The following is a 13,779-nucleotide window of genomic DNA, read 5'->3' on the forward strand; positions in this document are numbered from 1 at the left end:
GGGCTGCAAGAGTAGTTCATGGTGTCTTCTCAATGATATACAGGAATTTTTCTAGCAGGGATAAGGAGGTGATTATTTCCTTGTATAAGGCAATGGTCAGGCCACACCTTGAGTACTGTATACAGGTCTGGAGGCCTCATTTCAAGAAGGATGTAGAGCTGCTGGAAGGGATGGCTGGACGTACAGAGAAGGGCAACAAGATTAGTGAATGGAACAAAGGGTTGCTCTTACGAAGAAAGGCTTAAGTTTTTCAAATTACAGTGTCTGGAGACTAGGCACCGGCGAGGTGATCTGATAGAGATGTATAAAGCCATGAATGGTTTGAGCATGCTCAATGCCGATGGGATTCTTCCTCTTGCTCAGAATAATCACCTGAGAGGGCATAAATTCAAATTAAGGAAAGACAGATGTAGGATACATGTGCGAACATTTACCTTTAGCCAGCGGGTAGTTGGTTGGTTGGTGGAACAGACTTCCATCCCTTGTTGTAGAAGTTGATAGCCTAAATAAATTTAAGGCTCAGCTGGATAGGTATTTCGAACGAACAGAGGGGTAGAAATGGGAGCGGTTTTTTTTTTTTTTTTTGACTGATGCTGCATAAGTTTGCTTTCTTGCATCATATGCCTCTACTAATGTAATGCTAAATTAGTCCATTAAATCGAGGGCCTACTGTGTGTATATATATATATATATATTATATATATATAAATGAGATATTAAAAATACATTTTTTATATAAATTAAATACTTACAAGGATTTGATCCATCAGCAACTAAAAGAAACCTTAATGAACTAAGATTAACATCTTTGTGGTCCTTTGTAGCAAGTAATCCCCAATGAAGATCACGAGATTTGCAAACAGTAACGCTAGCTGAAACATAATTAGATGTTGAGAGGGGAATTGATATATATAGAATTTCAGTTAAGCATAGTATATACACTTAATATTATTAATAATAATAAAATTTATATTTATTTCTTTCCATATATTGAGGTGTTAGAGGGTTTTTAAATTAGCTTCACAGATGTCTCTAGAATCCATCTTTAAAGTAAAATATAAGCCCATATAGCAGTGCTAGCATTTAAGGGCATACAATATTGTCAAATTTATGTTTATAATCATAGCTGTCAATAAAGCAAAAATCAACTAAAGATTTCAGTTTGTAAAGGTTAAATGTTAAAAATAATCCATTTAGCTTATTACTTTTGCTTTTAGTGACAAGCTAATCTGAACCTCAGTTAACCAATTTTTTTTTTTTTTTTTATGAAAACCCCAAACACGAAAGGTATCAAAACCTATAGTACTTAGTACCGTGCATGGGTTAAAGGAGAAGTATGGGGGGGGGGGGGATGCCGGAAACTTTGCTCTAGAGACTAAACATGGGTTTCACCACTTCAAGCCTCCAATAAGCAAAGTGGTGGTATTTCACCGGTTGATGAAAGTCATCTACCACCTAAGTTTCTGTGTTATCCAAAGTAAACTTCAATAGACCTGTGAGTTTAACTTCTGTTCCAGGAAAATTAATGGAGGCACTGGTTAAAAAGCACTGCAGGATCATCTAGACAAGATTTCAGTTATAGCTAGGACACAGCATGGTTTTTTAAAGGGAAAGTCTTGCCTGACCAATTTGATTGGATACTATGATGCAGTCACAAAAGAACTGGATGCAGAGAATAACTCTGATATTATATATTTCCGGTTATTTGGGCCACATCGGGACTAGTGCATTTTGGCCCGATTAAGCGGCTGCCCCAATTATCCGAAGTTTCACGTAAATAGTTAAAAATACAACGTACCCCCCCTTTATAATTGGTTCACTGTACAATCAAATCATGTTACGATGGAGTCGCCATAGTAAAGTACCATTTACTATATGATGTTCAGTAAGCACCGGTCATTGTGATCACGTTTGTGAATTGAATTTTAATTCTATTAAACAGCGATTCTAATTAACGAAAATAGGAGGAGTATTATCCACAGGCTATAAAAGCCAAGATATTAAGCACAAATTCACCCATTATTACCTTACCAATTAAAAAATTAAATGATACGTGAAAATCGGAAGAATATACCTGATAATCGGACTTAATACCTGATAATCGGAAATAAATAAATGCTAGTAGGTTACGCTTTTATGAACTAGTTGACATTTGTGGGTGGGGATTAAAATTTAAAAAGTAAAAAGATAAGCAATCAATAACAAAGAACACAGCACAAACAAATTGCAAGTAACACAATATGCGCAAGTGAGAACGGAGTAACGAGTTACAAAGCTTTAAAAATAGGAATGAAGAGAAGAGCTGAAAATTAATTTTTTTATATGATTGAAGATTTCATGGAAGTGTAAACACATTTCACTGTAATAACTCACAGAATTCCTGCTGTCGGTATTATCGCAAATTCAGTAAGATTGAGTTTACTGTCCGTTTATAATGAATAAATAAATTTTCTGTTTATACTCAGGGACGACTAAACAGTCAGATGAGTTATTATAATTTCACTAACAGAAAAGCCCAATAAACAGGTGACTGCTAATTGTTTTATGGTTGTGACCTCCAGAATTTCGACCGAACCATGTGGTATCGTCAGAGACAATCGTATGGTAATCTCCAGTGCTGTGGTCTTCTGCCCCGATTAAACGGCATGCTGTCCCAATTAAGCGAAGTAAACCCTGGCTATTTTCTCGATTGGTTTCTGTTTTTTTAAGATTTGCCCCAAATAAACGGCTGCCCCAATTAACCGGTGGCCCAAATAACAGGAATCCACTGTATCTCTGAAATCACAAATAGATGAAACAGGACCAGCTGCTTTAAATAAATTAAATTTTCATGGATCACTACGATCACAAGTATGATGTGCTTACCAGCCATAAATTTAGATATAACCACTGCACTTTTTTATACTAGTTCTGTAGTCAAAATAGGGAGCAGTGATTATTTAGTAAATTTTAAAAATGGTATAAGTATGGTTTATAACAGTTTCACAAACTGGGGTCCGTGGACCACTTCCAGGAGGTCCGTGAAATAGTGGTTGAGCATATATATATAGAATAGAAGTAATAGGTACAGGAGTGGTAATAAGAGAAATATATGATGGAATATACACCTGGGTTACTACTATGTAGAGTAGAAGGCACCCAACGACTATAAATAAATAAATGCTAGTAGGTTACGCTTTTAGTGTGGAGAGAACAGCAGGTAGTGTAATCAACCAACGGGTTAGATAACATAGAAAGGCAGTCATAAAATAACACAATTTGAACCTGCAACAAAAAGTAACTGTCATAAAATGACACAATTCGAATCTCACAACTTTTTGTTGATGGTTCAAATTGTGTTATCTTATGACTGCCTTTCTATGTTATCTAACCCAATGGTTAATTTCACTACCTGCTGTTTTCTCCACACTAAAAGCATAACCTACTAGCATTTATATATATATATAATTATACATATATTTGAATAACATTTAAAATAGTTGGAAACTGAATCTCTCATAATAAAAATAAAATAACAAGGTACAGCAAACAGCATATTCCTCTACACGATGCTTGAAATATAACCATAAAAATAAATTAGAATCAGAATTAAAAATAATGCCAGCAGTATGGCAAGACAAGAGCGAAAACTATTTTCGTAGAGGAATATGCTTTTTGCTGCATATCATGTTTGCTGTACCTTGTTATTTTATTTTTATTATGAAAGATTCAGTTTCCAACTATTTTAAATGTCAGTCAAATATATGTATAATTATATCACATGACAGTAGTGGGCGAATTGCTAATGCTGCACCTGTGCTGCCATCCATAGTTCATTATTCGTCTATATAATCTGGTTAAGATTACTTTTGTCAGTAGTGTGGCTTTGCATTGTAGTGTTCACTGTTATTGTTATTTGGTTTTTTTTAGGAGCGTTAGCAACTAAGGCCATATTGCTCCGGGGATATGCGGTGGTCATTCCCTGACCTTTCCGCATCCTCTGTATTTGGAAGTCACGGACTCGAACCCCGGTCTAATCAAGAAGCATGTGCCATGCACTGCCGCTCCTGCCCACCTGGCTACGGAGGTGCCAGAGTGTTCATATCTGTTCTATATTTTAATTTTCGCTGCATCAGGACCACCGCTATTCTAGTCCTCTGCATTGTTGGTTCGATCTGGGGATCAGGTGGCCAACTGATCTTTCGATCGACTCGCCTTTGCGGCGATTTGTCTAGCAATCGAAATGCAGCAATTCCCTGACCATTATTGCCTTTGTGGTACTCTTTTGAGATGGGGCGTAATGGTCAGTCTATTTTTGGTTTATTTTATTGTAGTGATTTACATCTCTGTTGGTGATATTTCACATAAATTTAGACCTGGTACCCGTCAGAGGGGGCGCCGTTAAATTTCTATTTAATTGGCTTTCGAACTTTAATGAATTATTTTATTTTATCCTTACATTTAGATGTTCTAAATTATCTTAGAGAGTTTCTGCTGCAATATTTTTACTCTTGTTACCCATCTCTTTCCTTCCTGTTTGTTTGATCGTTATTTCGCTCTTGTCTTGCCATTATTTTTATTTTTAATTCTGATTCTAATTAATTTTTATGGTTATACAGGGTGTCCAAAAAAAGGTGTAACCAATTTTAAATGTTTGTAACAAATCTCTGATCACCGATATCAAGTGGACTAATCTGATTCATCCCCTTCCTTCTAGAGTTTACATAAGGAAAGAACTCTTTGCTGTTTTTGTTTGCATCCCTTGCCAAAGATTTCTCGTAATCTGCCTTCACCTGCCTAACCTCCTTTGTAACTTGGTTACAGATCAACTTGTATCTATCATAGGCTTCTGTGTCATGTGTTAATTTGTATGTATCCCATGCATTTTTTTCCTCTGCCATATGTCTCATTAGTTCATCTGACATCCACTTAGGCCTAAACTTTGAACAATATTTCTTAGTTGGTATGTAAAGCCTAGTAGCTTCCAAGATAAGTTCTTTGAATGCTTCCCATTTTGAATTTGCTGTTGGTAACATCATCAGTTGGTCTCAGATGCCCAAATTATTCACTGTATGATTCCTTTCGCCTCAAAGGTGGTACTTGTGCATATGTCCGTTCTGATATTTCCTGTCAGAGACTTGGCAATTTGGAATCTCCTCTCTTTGATCTTCTCTGGCTTAAAATCTCTCTACCTCATTGTGTCAAATTCATCTGTTGTCTCTACCGTTCTCCCAACTCGACTAATCACTTGGAGCTCTTTGACTTCCTCTCGTTGCAACTTGACCTTCTCCAGTCCAACTTTCCTAACAGTGAGGTAATTTTCCTTGGTGATTTTAATGTCCACAACCCCAGCTGGCTTCCGTTTTCTAGTCACACCGACACAGCAGGTCGAGATGCTGAGGCTTTTGCAATTACTAATGACCTAGCACAGATTGTTCATTTACCTACAAGAATACCGGACAATCCTAATCATACAGCCAATACGCTTGATCTTTTTCTCACAAACAACCCTTCTAAGTACACGGTCGAAGTGAGAGCTCCTTTAGGCACTTCAGATCCCAACTTGGTGATTGTCTCTTCTCCAATGGAACCTTTATCTCATGGCTATTCCCAACCTAGTGTTGTTTGGCATTACAAGAATGCAAAATGGGATGACCTGCGAGACTTCTTTTCTTCTTTTCCTTGGTCGGATTACTGTTTCAAAACTTCTGATGTCAACGTTTGCTCAGATCGTGTCAGTGAAATTATTCTTGCAGGAATGGAATCCTTTATCCCACATTCCACTTTAAAATCTCGTCCTTTATCTAAACCTTGGTTTTCCAATAAATGTGCTAAGGCTGTCCAAGAGAAGAATGTTGCATATCGTAATTGGCTTGTTTCTAATTCTTCAGTTTCATTTTCTGCCTACACCAAAGCTCGCAACAATTGTAAAGCAGTTATTAATCAGTCCAAACTAGAATTTGAACAGGCTAAGAGTAGAAAACTTGCTTCTTGCCCTAATGGTAGCCGAGCATTCTGGTCTCTTGCCAAAGCTATTGGCCGCAACTTTTGCCCATCTCTGCTCCCACCTCTGTCCAAACCAGATGGTTCTGTTGTCACTTCAGCCAAGGATAAAGTTGACCTGCTAGCATCCCATTTTTCTTCCAACTCATGTATTAATGATCTTGGTAAAACACCTCCCACCATTCCCAACACGGTCCATTCAATGCCTCCTGTGGTCTTCCGTCAAAAGGATATCAGAAGGATTTTGATGAATCTCGATGCTAAGAAAGCTCCAGGTCCTGATGGTATTTCTCCACTTGTTCTCAAAACCTGTGCTCCTGAACTTACTCATATTCTTTGCCGCCTTTTTTTCACTTTCTTATTCTAAAGGTGTTTTTCCTTCTGCTTGGAAATTTGCTCATATCCAGCCAGTTCCTAAAAAGGGTGACAAATCCCTCCCATCCAATTATCGTCCCATTGCAATTACTCCTACTCTTTCTAAAGTAATGGAGAAATCAATTAACCGCCAACTCTTAAACTACCTAGAAACCTTCCGTGTGATCAACGATCACCAGTATGGATTCCATCAGTGTCGATCCACTGGTGATATTCTGGCTTATGTTACCCATTTATGGACTAATTCAATGGAAAGGTTCGGTGAAACACAAGTAGTTGCTCTTGACATCTCAAAGGCTTTTGATCGTGTTTGGCATAAAGGTCTTCTAAACAAGCTTCCATCTCATGGTTTGCCAACTGTTTTTAGTAATTGGTTATCCAGTTTTCTCTCTGATCGCTCACTGAGGGTGATGGTTGATGGCTCTCTGTCTTCTAACTTCGCCACTAATGCCGGTATCCCCCAAGGTTCAGTTCTTTCCCCCACTCTTTTCCTCTTGTATATCAATGACCTTCTTCCATTGACTGGAAATCCTATCCATAGTTTTGCCGATGATCACATTGCATTCAACTTTCCATGTGAGAAACCTTGTCCTGCTCAATCAGCTTCAACTTCTCGAAAATCTGCTACCAATTCCTTAAATGCCGATCTTCATGTAATTCTCCAGTGGGGCAAAGACAACTTAGTTGATTTCAACCCTTCTAAAACTCAGTCTTGTCTTATATCTCGCAAAAAGGATTCTTCTGCTCCTATGCTTATCTTTAGTGACACTCCAATTTCTAGGCAAAAGGATATATCTCTTTTGGGGATTACCCTGACTTCTAATCTCTCTTGGCACAAGCACATTACAAATATTGCTTCCTCTGTATCTAAAAAACTTGGTTTTCTCTTTCGCTCTCGGCGTTACTTTTCTTCCAAACAGCTGCTCACTCTGTATAAATCGCAAATCCGCCCTGCCATGGAATATTGTTCCCACATCTGGGGTGGTGCCCCCAAAACCTCTCTCAGGCTTCTTGATTCCATTCAGAAGAGGGCAGTTAGGTTAATTAATGATTCATCTCTAACAGAGTCTCTCCACTCGCTGTCTCATAGACGCACTGTTTCTGCTGCATGCCTCTTCTACAGATACTTCCATGGGCACTGTTCTTCTGAATTAGCTTCTATAATTCCCGCTCTCTCTTTCAAAACAGTCCGAACACGTGCCGCCACCAGCCAACATCCATTTACTGTCCAACTTCAAACCCACAGAACCAACTTTTCATCTTCCTCATTTATTCATTCAACTGCCGTTTTCTGGAACAATCTTCCTTCATACGTATTTCCTGAAAATCACAGTCTACAGAAGTTCAAGTCCAATGTCAACAAATATCTTCTTTCGTCTTCTCAGTCTCCAACCCAAGCACGGTACTAAGTACTATAGGTTCTAATACCTCTCGTGTTTGGGGTTCACATACAAAAAAAAAAAAAAAAATGTAATTTTAATGATAGAAACACAAAACCTGTGCTAAATGTGAGAAAAACAGTTGAAGTTTTTACTGACATTCAACATGTGCACTACTTGTCACACGAACAATATCTAATCGGTAATAAAGTTCATCCCATGTTTTTTCAAGGATGTCATGCTTAATCATGGTAAATGCATTTGTAATCCTGCGCTTTAAGTCTGCAATGTCTGCAACAGGGGTCTTGTAGACTGTCTTTGATTTCCATAAGAAGAAATCACAAGAGAATAAATCTGATGAATGTGGTGGCCATGCAATGGGACCATCACGCCCAATCCAATGGCCAGGAAACCTTTTATCAAGAGACCTCCTCACACTCAAAGCGCAATATGGCGGTGCTCCATCCTGTTGGAAAATAACCCCATTTGGCAGTTCATCCAATTGAGGATACACATAAAGCTCAAGCATGTCCCGGTAATTATCCGCTCTTACAGTCGCTTCTTGAAAGAAAAAGGGTCCAATAACACGATCAACCATGAGGCCACATCACACATTCACCTCTGGGCTATCTCGCTGATACTCCTGCGTGCAGTGTGGGTTTTCAGTCCCCACTTTTTTAGACATAATGTAATGGAATTAATTCTGACATTTTGCTTATTCACCTTTCCCGAAACGTTGAAATGTGCACTCGTCAGTGAAAGAAATCCGTGAAATTACACGTTCATATTGTTCCATTTTCTCCAACATATCTTCTGCGAACTGTTTACATTTCACACGGTCATCCCGGGTTATATGCTGGAGAATCTGCAGTTTATATGGGTGCATTTTCAATTTTCTTTGCAACACTCTATGCACTGAAGTCTCGGGGATGGCCAGTTGCTGTGCTGCTGTTCTAATGGATTTTTGAGGACTACGAACGACTGCATTTCTCACAACGTCCATTCTTTCCTGCATCAATGCTGGTCGACCAGGACTTTTCTTAGTATGGATGCTACCTGTTTCCTCGAATAGCTGATATAACTTTCTGATGCTGTTACGGGTTGGTGGCTTTATCCTGTATTTACTCCTAAAATTACGCTGAACCTGCGTTTCAGCGTAATTTTAGGAGTAAATACGGGATAGTGGAAGGGTTTCAATAAACCACTCCACTACCTGTGCTTTGGTCACGGGATCCACTTGTTACCTCTCTACTTAAACAACACAATCTGCAAAAGAAAAGAACGGATTATTGAAGTAAAAACTTCATCTATTTCTCTCACATTTAGCGCAGGTTTTGTGTTTCTATCATTAAAATTACATTTGTTACACTTCAAATTGGTTACACCTTTTTGGGACACCCTGTATATATATGCATAAAAATAAATTAGAATAAGAATTAAAAATAATGCCAGCAGCATGGCAAGACAAGAGCGAAAATATGCTGCTGGCATTATTTTTATTTTTAATTCTTATTCTAATTTATTTTTATGGTTATATTTCAAGTATTATGTAGAGGAGGAATATGCTTTTTGCTGCCTCTGATGGTTGCTATACCTTTTTTTATTTATTTTTTATTATAAAAGAATCAGTTTCCAACTATTTTAAACATTATTCAAATATATGTATTTGAATAATGTTTAAACCTTTTTTTGATTTTTGAAAGGGTCTATAGATCTCAGTAGTTTGGGAACCACTTGTTTATAACATACATGGTAAGCACCTTTTCAACAAAAACCTTCTTATGGCATATAAGTATAAACTCCTTAAACCATAAATTTGCAATAAGATAGTTGTAATTCTAGTGTCTGCATTCTCCAAAAGAATGCACCAAAAAATACAAGTACAAGGCCTCCATAGCTAAGTGGTCAGGAGTCTGAGTGCAGTAGCACACACTCTTTGAGTAAACGGGGGTTCAAGCACTGACTGCTAGATAGGGTTGACCTCCCAACCCGCACTAGACCAGCATGGCAGTTTATGATCCATTTCCCTCAAAATGAATCACTGAGGAAGCTTCCATCCTGTAGTTGAGTGATAATGGCTGCAGTTTTAATGATGGACCAAATAAATTATGGACCATCTGAAAAAATTTTTTAGACATAATGTAATGGAATTAAATAACTTCATTTAAAGCATCCTGCATTTAACAGAAGAGTGGGATTATCAGCCATTTGCACAATGAAATGTGCCCATCGATGAAAATTATGATTTCAGTCATCTAACTCATAATTTTCACTGTCTGTGTAACTTTAGAAATGAAAGAGATGTGCACACTTTTATTCTATTAAAAAAACACTTATTTTTAACTCTGATTTATTTGCCCTTCAGTGGTTTTCAGCATATATTCTACAGTTCGGCAAAAGGATCTCAAAGATTCCAAAGTTATGTTCCATAACTTTTTATTTATTTAATTTGTATATATATATATACAGTATAGCGTTGATATTTAATTCGGACCGGAAGTAGTTCAGACTTCTGATTTGTTTGGATTTTCAAACTTATCAAAAATACTGTTCTGGAGACTAAAAAAAAAAAAAAAAATAAAAATAAAAATAAAAAATAAAAAAAAAAAATAAAAAAAGATTTAGTAAGTTTAGAAGGGGCTCACACCTTTTTTTTTTTTTTTTTTTTTTTGTTAGTTGTTGGCACATCAGCTTCTGTGGCCATATTGCACCTCCCAAAGTTTTTGCATTTTCTACTCTGATCCAAACCCGAGGCGGGATTCAAACCTGCGACCTTTAGGTTGCCAGGCAGGCAACTTAAAGGTCGCGGCTAGTCCAGTCGGCGGCTCACATCTGGTGAGTATGGGCTTGGCAAAATGATATCCAGGATCCTGGATATCATCATTCTTCTCTTTCTTGGTGATTCCTCTCTCTCTCTCTCTCTCTCTCTCTCTCTCTCTCTCTCTCTCTCTCTCTCTCTCTCTCTCTCTCTCCCTCCCTCCCAGGGTAAACTGGGAATTATGTGTGACTGGTACAGCATAAGCCTCAGGCTTCTTTGCATCATATGGCTAATAATAAAACACTTAAGTTTTACTTACGTATTTTTATTCATAGGTAACAAAACATGGAACTTTCAGTCACGATAATACATATGTATAGGCCTTTTAAAAAATAATTACTTATTTTTTGCTACATCATTTTTGAACTTCATTTCTTTGTTGCCAGATCTATCACTCTTTTCAGCAAGAATAGTTGAGTTGGAAGCGCTGCAGGATCATCTAGACAAGACTTCAGTTATAGCTCGGACACAGCATGGTTTTGTTAAGGGGAAGTCTTGCCTGACCAATTTGATTGGATACTATGATGCAGTCACAAAAGAACTGGATGCAGGGAATAACTTTGATATTATATACTTGGATCTTAGAAACGCTTTGATACTGTTGCACATGGAAGACTGCTGCACAAATTGGAGCAGTGTGGCATTGGAGGCAAATTGCTGTTATGGATAAAGGGATGGTTCAGGGGGAGAAGACAGAGAGCGGTAATCAATGGACACTGCTCATCGTGGACTAATGTTATTAGTGGAGTCCCTCAGGGTTCAGTGTTGGGTCCATTATTGTTTTCTGTATTTATAAATGATGGTATATCAAGTCCAAGTTTGCAGACGATACAAAGGTTGGCAGGGTTGTTAAGGACACTACTGATGCTATTCTGCTGCAACAGGATCTGGAAAGGTTCAGCAGATGGGCAGAGAGGTGGCAAATGAAGTTTAACATTGACAAATGTAAAGAACTACATATGGAAACAGTAACCCAAGAGCAACGTATCCACTCTGTGGTACTGACAGTGGTAGAGAATGAATAGGACCTGAGGGTAATTGTGCAGGCTGATATGAAGTTCTCTGAGCAGTGCACATGGGCTGCAAGAGTAGCTCATGGTGTATTGTCAATGATATATAGGAATTTTTCTAGCAGGGATAAGGAGGTGATTATTCCCTTGTATAAGGCAATGGTCAGGCCACACCTAGATTACTGTATACAGGCCTGGAGGCCTCATTTCAAGGATGTAGAGCTGCTGGAATGAGTACAGAGAAGGGCAACAAGATTAGTGAATGGAACAAAAGGGTGCTCTCACGAAGAAAGGCTTAAGTTTTGCGAATTACAGTGTCTGGAGACTAGGCACCAGCGAGGTGATCTAATAGAGGTGTACAAAGCCTTGAATGGTTTGAGCATGCTCAATGCTGATGGGATTCTTCCTCTTGCTCAGAATAATCACCTGAGAGGGCATGAATTAATATAATTAATGACATAATAAAGTAATATAATTAATAACATAATTAATTAATAAATTAATAGAATCATGACTCAGACCACAGCAGCAAAGCAAAAGGCTCAAGCTAATGGAAGTGCTGTGGCTCGGAGCAGAACTGAGGGGGGCAGTTGTCCTCTGACTCACAGCCTTATAAAATGCACTGTTTGCTTGACGTTTGCAGAGCAATCGGGTACGGGACATGATACTGCCAAGGGGGATGTCTTTGTGTGTGCGCGATGCAAGGAGTGTATCGATATCAGGCAACAACTCGGCGTTCTTATGGGCCTATATGAGCGCTTGAAGGACAGGGTGGATGCCCTCGAAGAAACTAAATTGAGGGGCCCATCAAGCTCTCAGCTGCCCACATCAACGCCAGAGCTTGCACTTGGGCATCGCGTGACACAGAGACAACCCCCAAGGCAGAATGCGCTGGTCCCGAAGGAACTAGTAGTTGTTGGTGACTCTATTGTCAGGGAAACGGGGAATATGCTTTGTAAAAAAGATAGGTGGAACAGGACCAGGGTATGTCTGCCAGGGGCAAAGGTTGATGACGTTGTAGAGCGAATATCATCTTTTAAGGGCACAAAAGGTGATATAGTTGTACAGGCTGGCACTAATAATATTAAGAGTAGGAGACCGGCAGAATTACTTAACAAGTACAGGTCACTGTTGAACAAAAGCTGAGAATTAGGGTTGAATTTGAAAGTGTCTGCAATTCTGCCCAGACACGATAGGAGGGAGTATACGATGAGAGCCTTGTCGATCAATTCGGCCCTGGAAAGATTGTGCAAGGTTCAAGGGGTAGAATTTTTTTCAGCCTGGACTGTATTTGTTAACAGGAGAGATTGCTTCTACAGGGATGGGATACACTTAAATAGAAAGGGTGCAAGAATACTTGCTGATGCTATCGAGGCAGTGTTAGGTGGGTCGGAAAACTGCTAGCTTGGGGGGAGACAAAGACCAATAGATTGACAGTAGCCACTGGCAGAGGTGAAAGAGATTCTTGCACTGCTTCTATTAGAATGAGCAGAAGCCTGAAAAACAAGATGCATGGTATTTCAGAGACTGCTGGGAGCCATTGCGGTACAAGTAAACACATGGGTTGTGTTAGGGTAGCTAAGAATAGAAACAGGTGCAGGTATACTTGCGTGTACACCAATGCTAGGAGTTTAGTAAATAAATTTGATGAATTTGAGGTATTGCTCAAAACATCGAAGGCAGATATTGTTGGGATATCAGAGACGTGGTGTCACACAGATATAAGGGATGCGGAACTTCAATTTGGGGAGTACAACGTCTACAGAAAGGATAGACAGGATAGGAAGGGGGGGAGGTGTTATGCTATTAGTTAAGAAACACATAAAAACCAAGGAAGTGAAGCCAGTCGACATCGCTGGACAGTGCAGTGTGGAGTCAGTTTGGTGTGACATAAACATTGGGAGATCAAAATTGAGAGTAGGAGTGTGCTATAGGCCTAATGACTCTGATGAGTATAATAAGGAACTGTACAGGGAAATAGAGTGGGCCAGTAAATCAGAGTGTCTTATAATGGGAGATTTTAATTTCCCAGATATTGACTGGATTTTGGGGGCTGGTTACTCACACACTAGCAGGGCTTTTGTGGATTTATTGGACGATTGTTTTCTACATCAGCATGTTCGGGACGCAACTAGAGGGAGTAATACTCTTGATTTGATTATCAGCAGTGATTCTTCATGCATTAAGAATCTGCAGATAAATGAACCACTAGGTG

At 38.8% G+C, this 13,779-nt stretch overlaps 1 protein-coding gene across 1 annotated transcript in view; it reads right to left on the bottom strand.

Moving 5' to 3' along the window:
- Positions 1–13,779, bottom strand: part of LOC150075966 (disco-interacting protein 2-like) — a 579,017-nt gene that overhangs the window by 176,306 nt on the left and 388,932 nt on the right. The window contains exon 18 of the mRNA XM_090387840.1: positions 753–872. Coding sequence (XP_090243966.1) covers positions 753–872 — 120 coding nt within the window. The remainder of the gene's footprint in view (positions 1–752; positions 873–13,779) is intronic.

This window comes from Mastigoproctus giganteus, chromosome 13 (genome assembly GCF_048544385.1).
Source record: "Mastigoproctus giganteus isolate SK-2022 chromosome 13, ASM4854438v1, whole genome shotgun sequence".
Taxonomy (NCBI): domain Eukaryota; kingdom Metazoa; phylum Arthropoda; class Arachnida; order Uropygi; family Thelyphonidae; genus Mastigoproctus; species Mastigoproctus giganteus.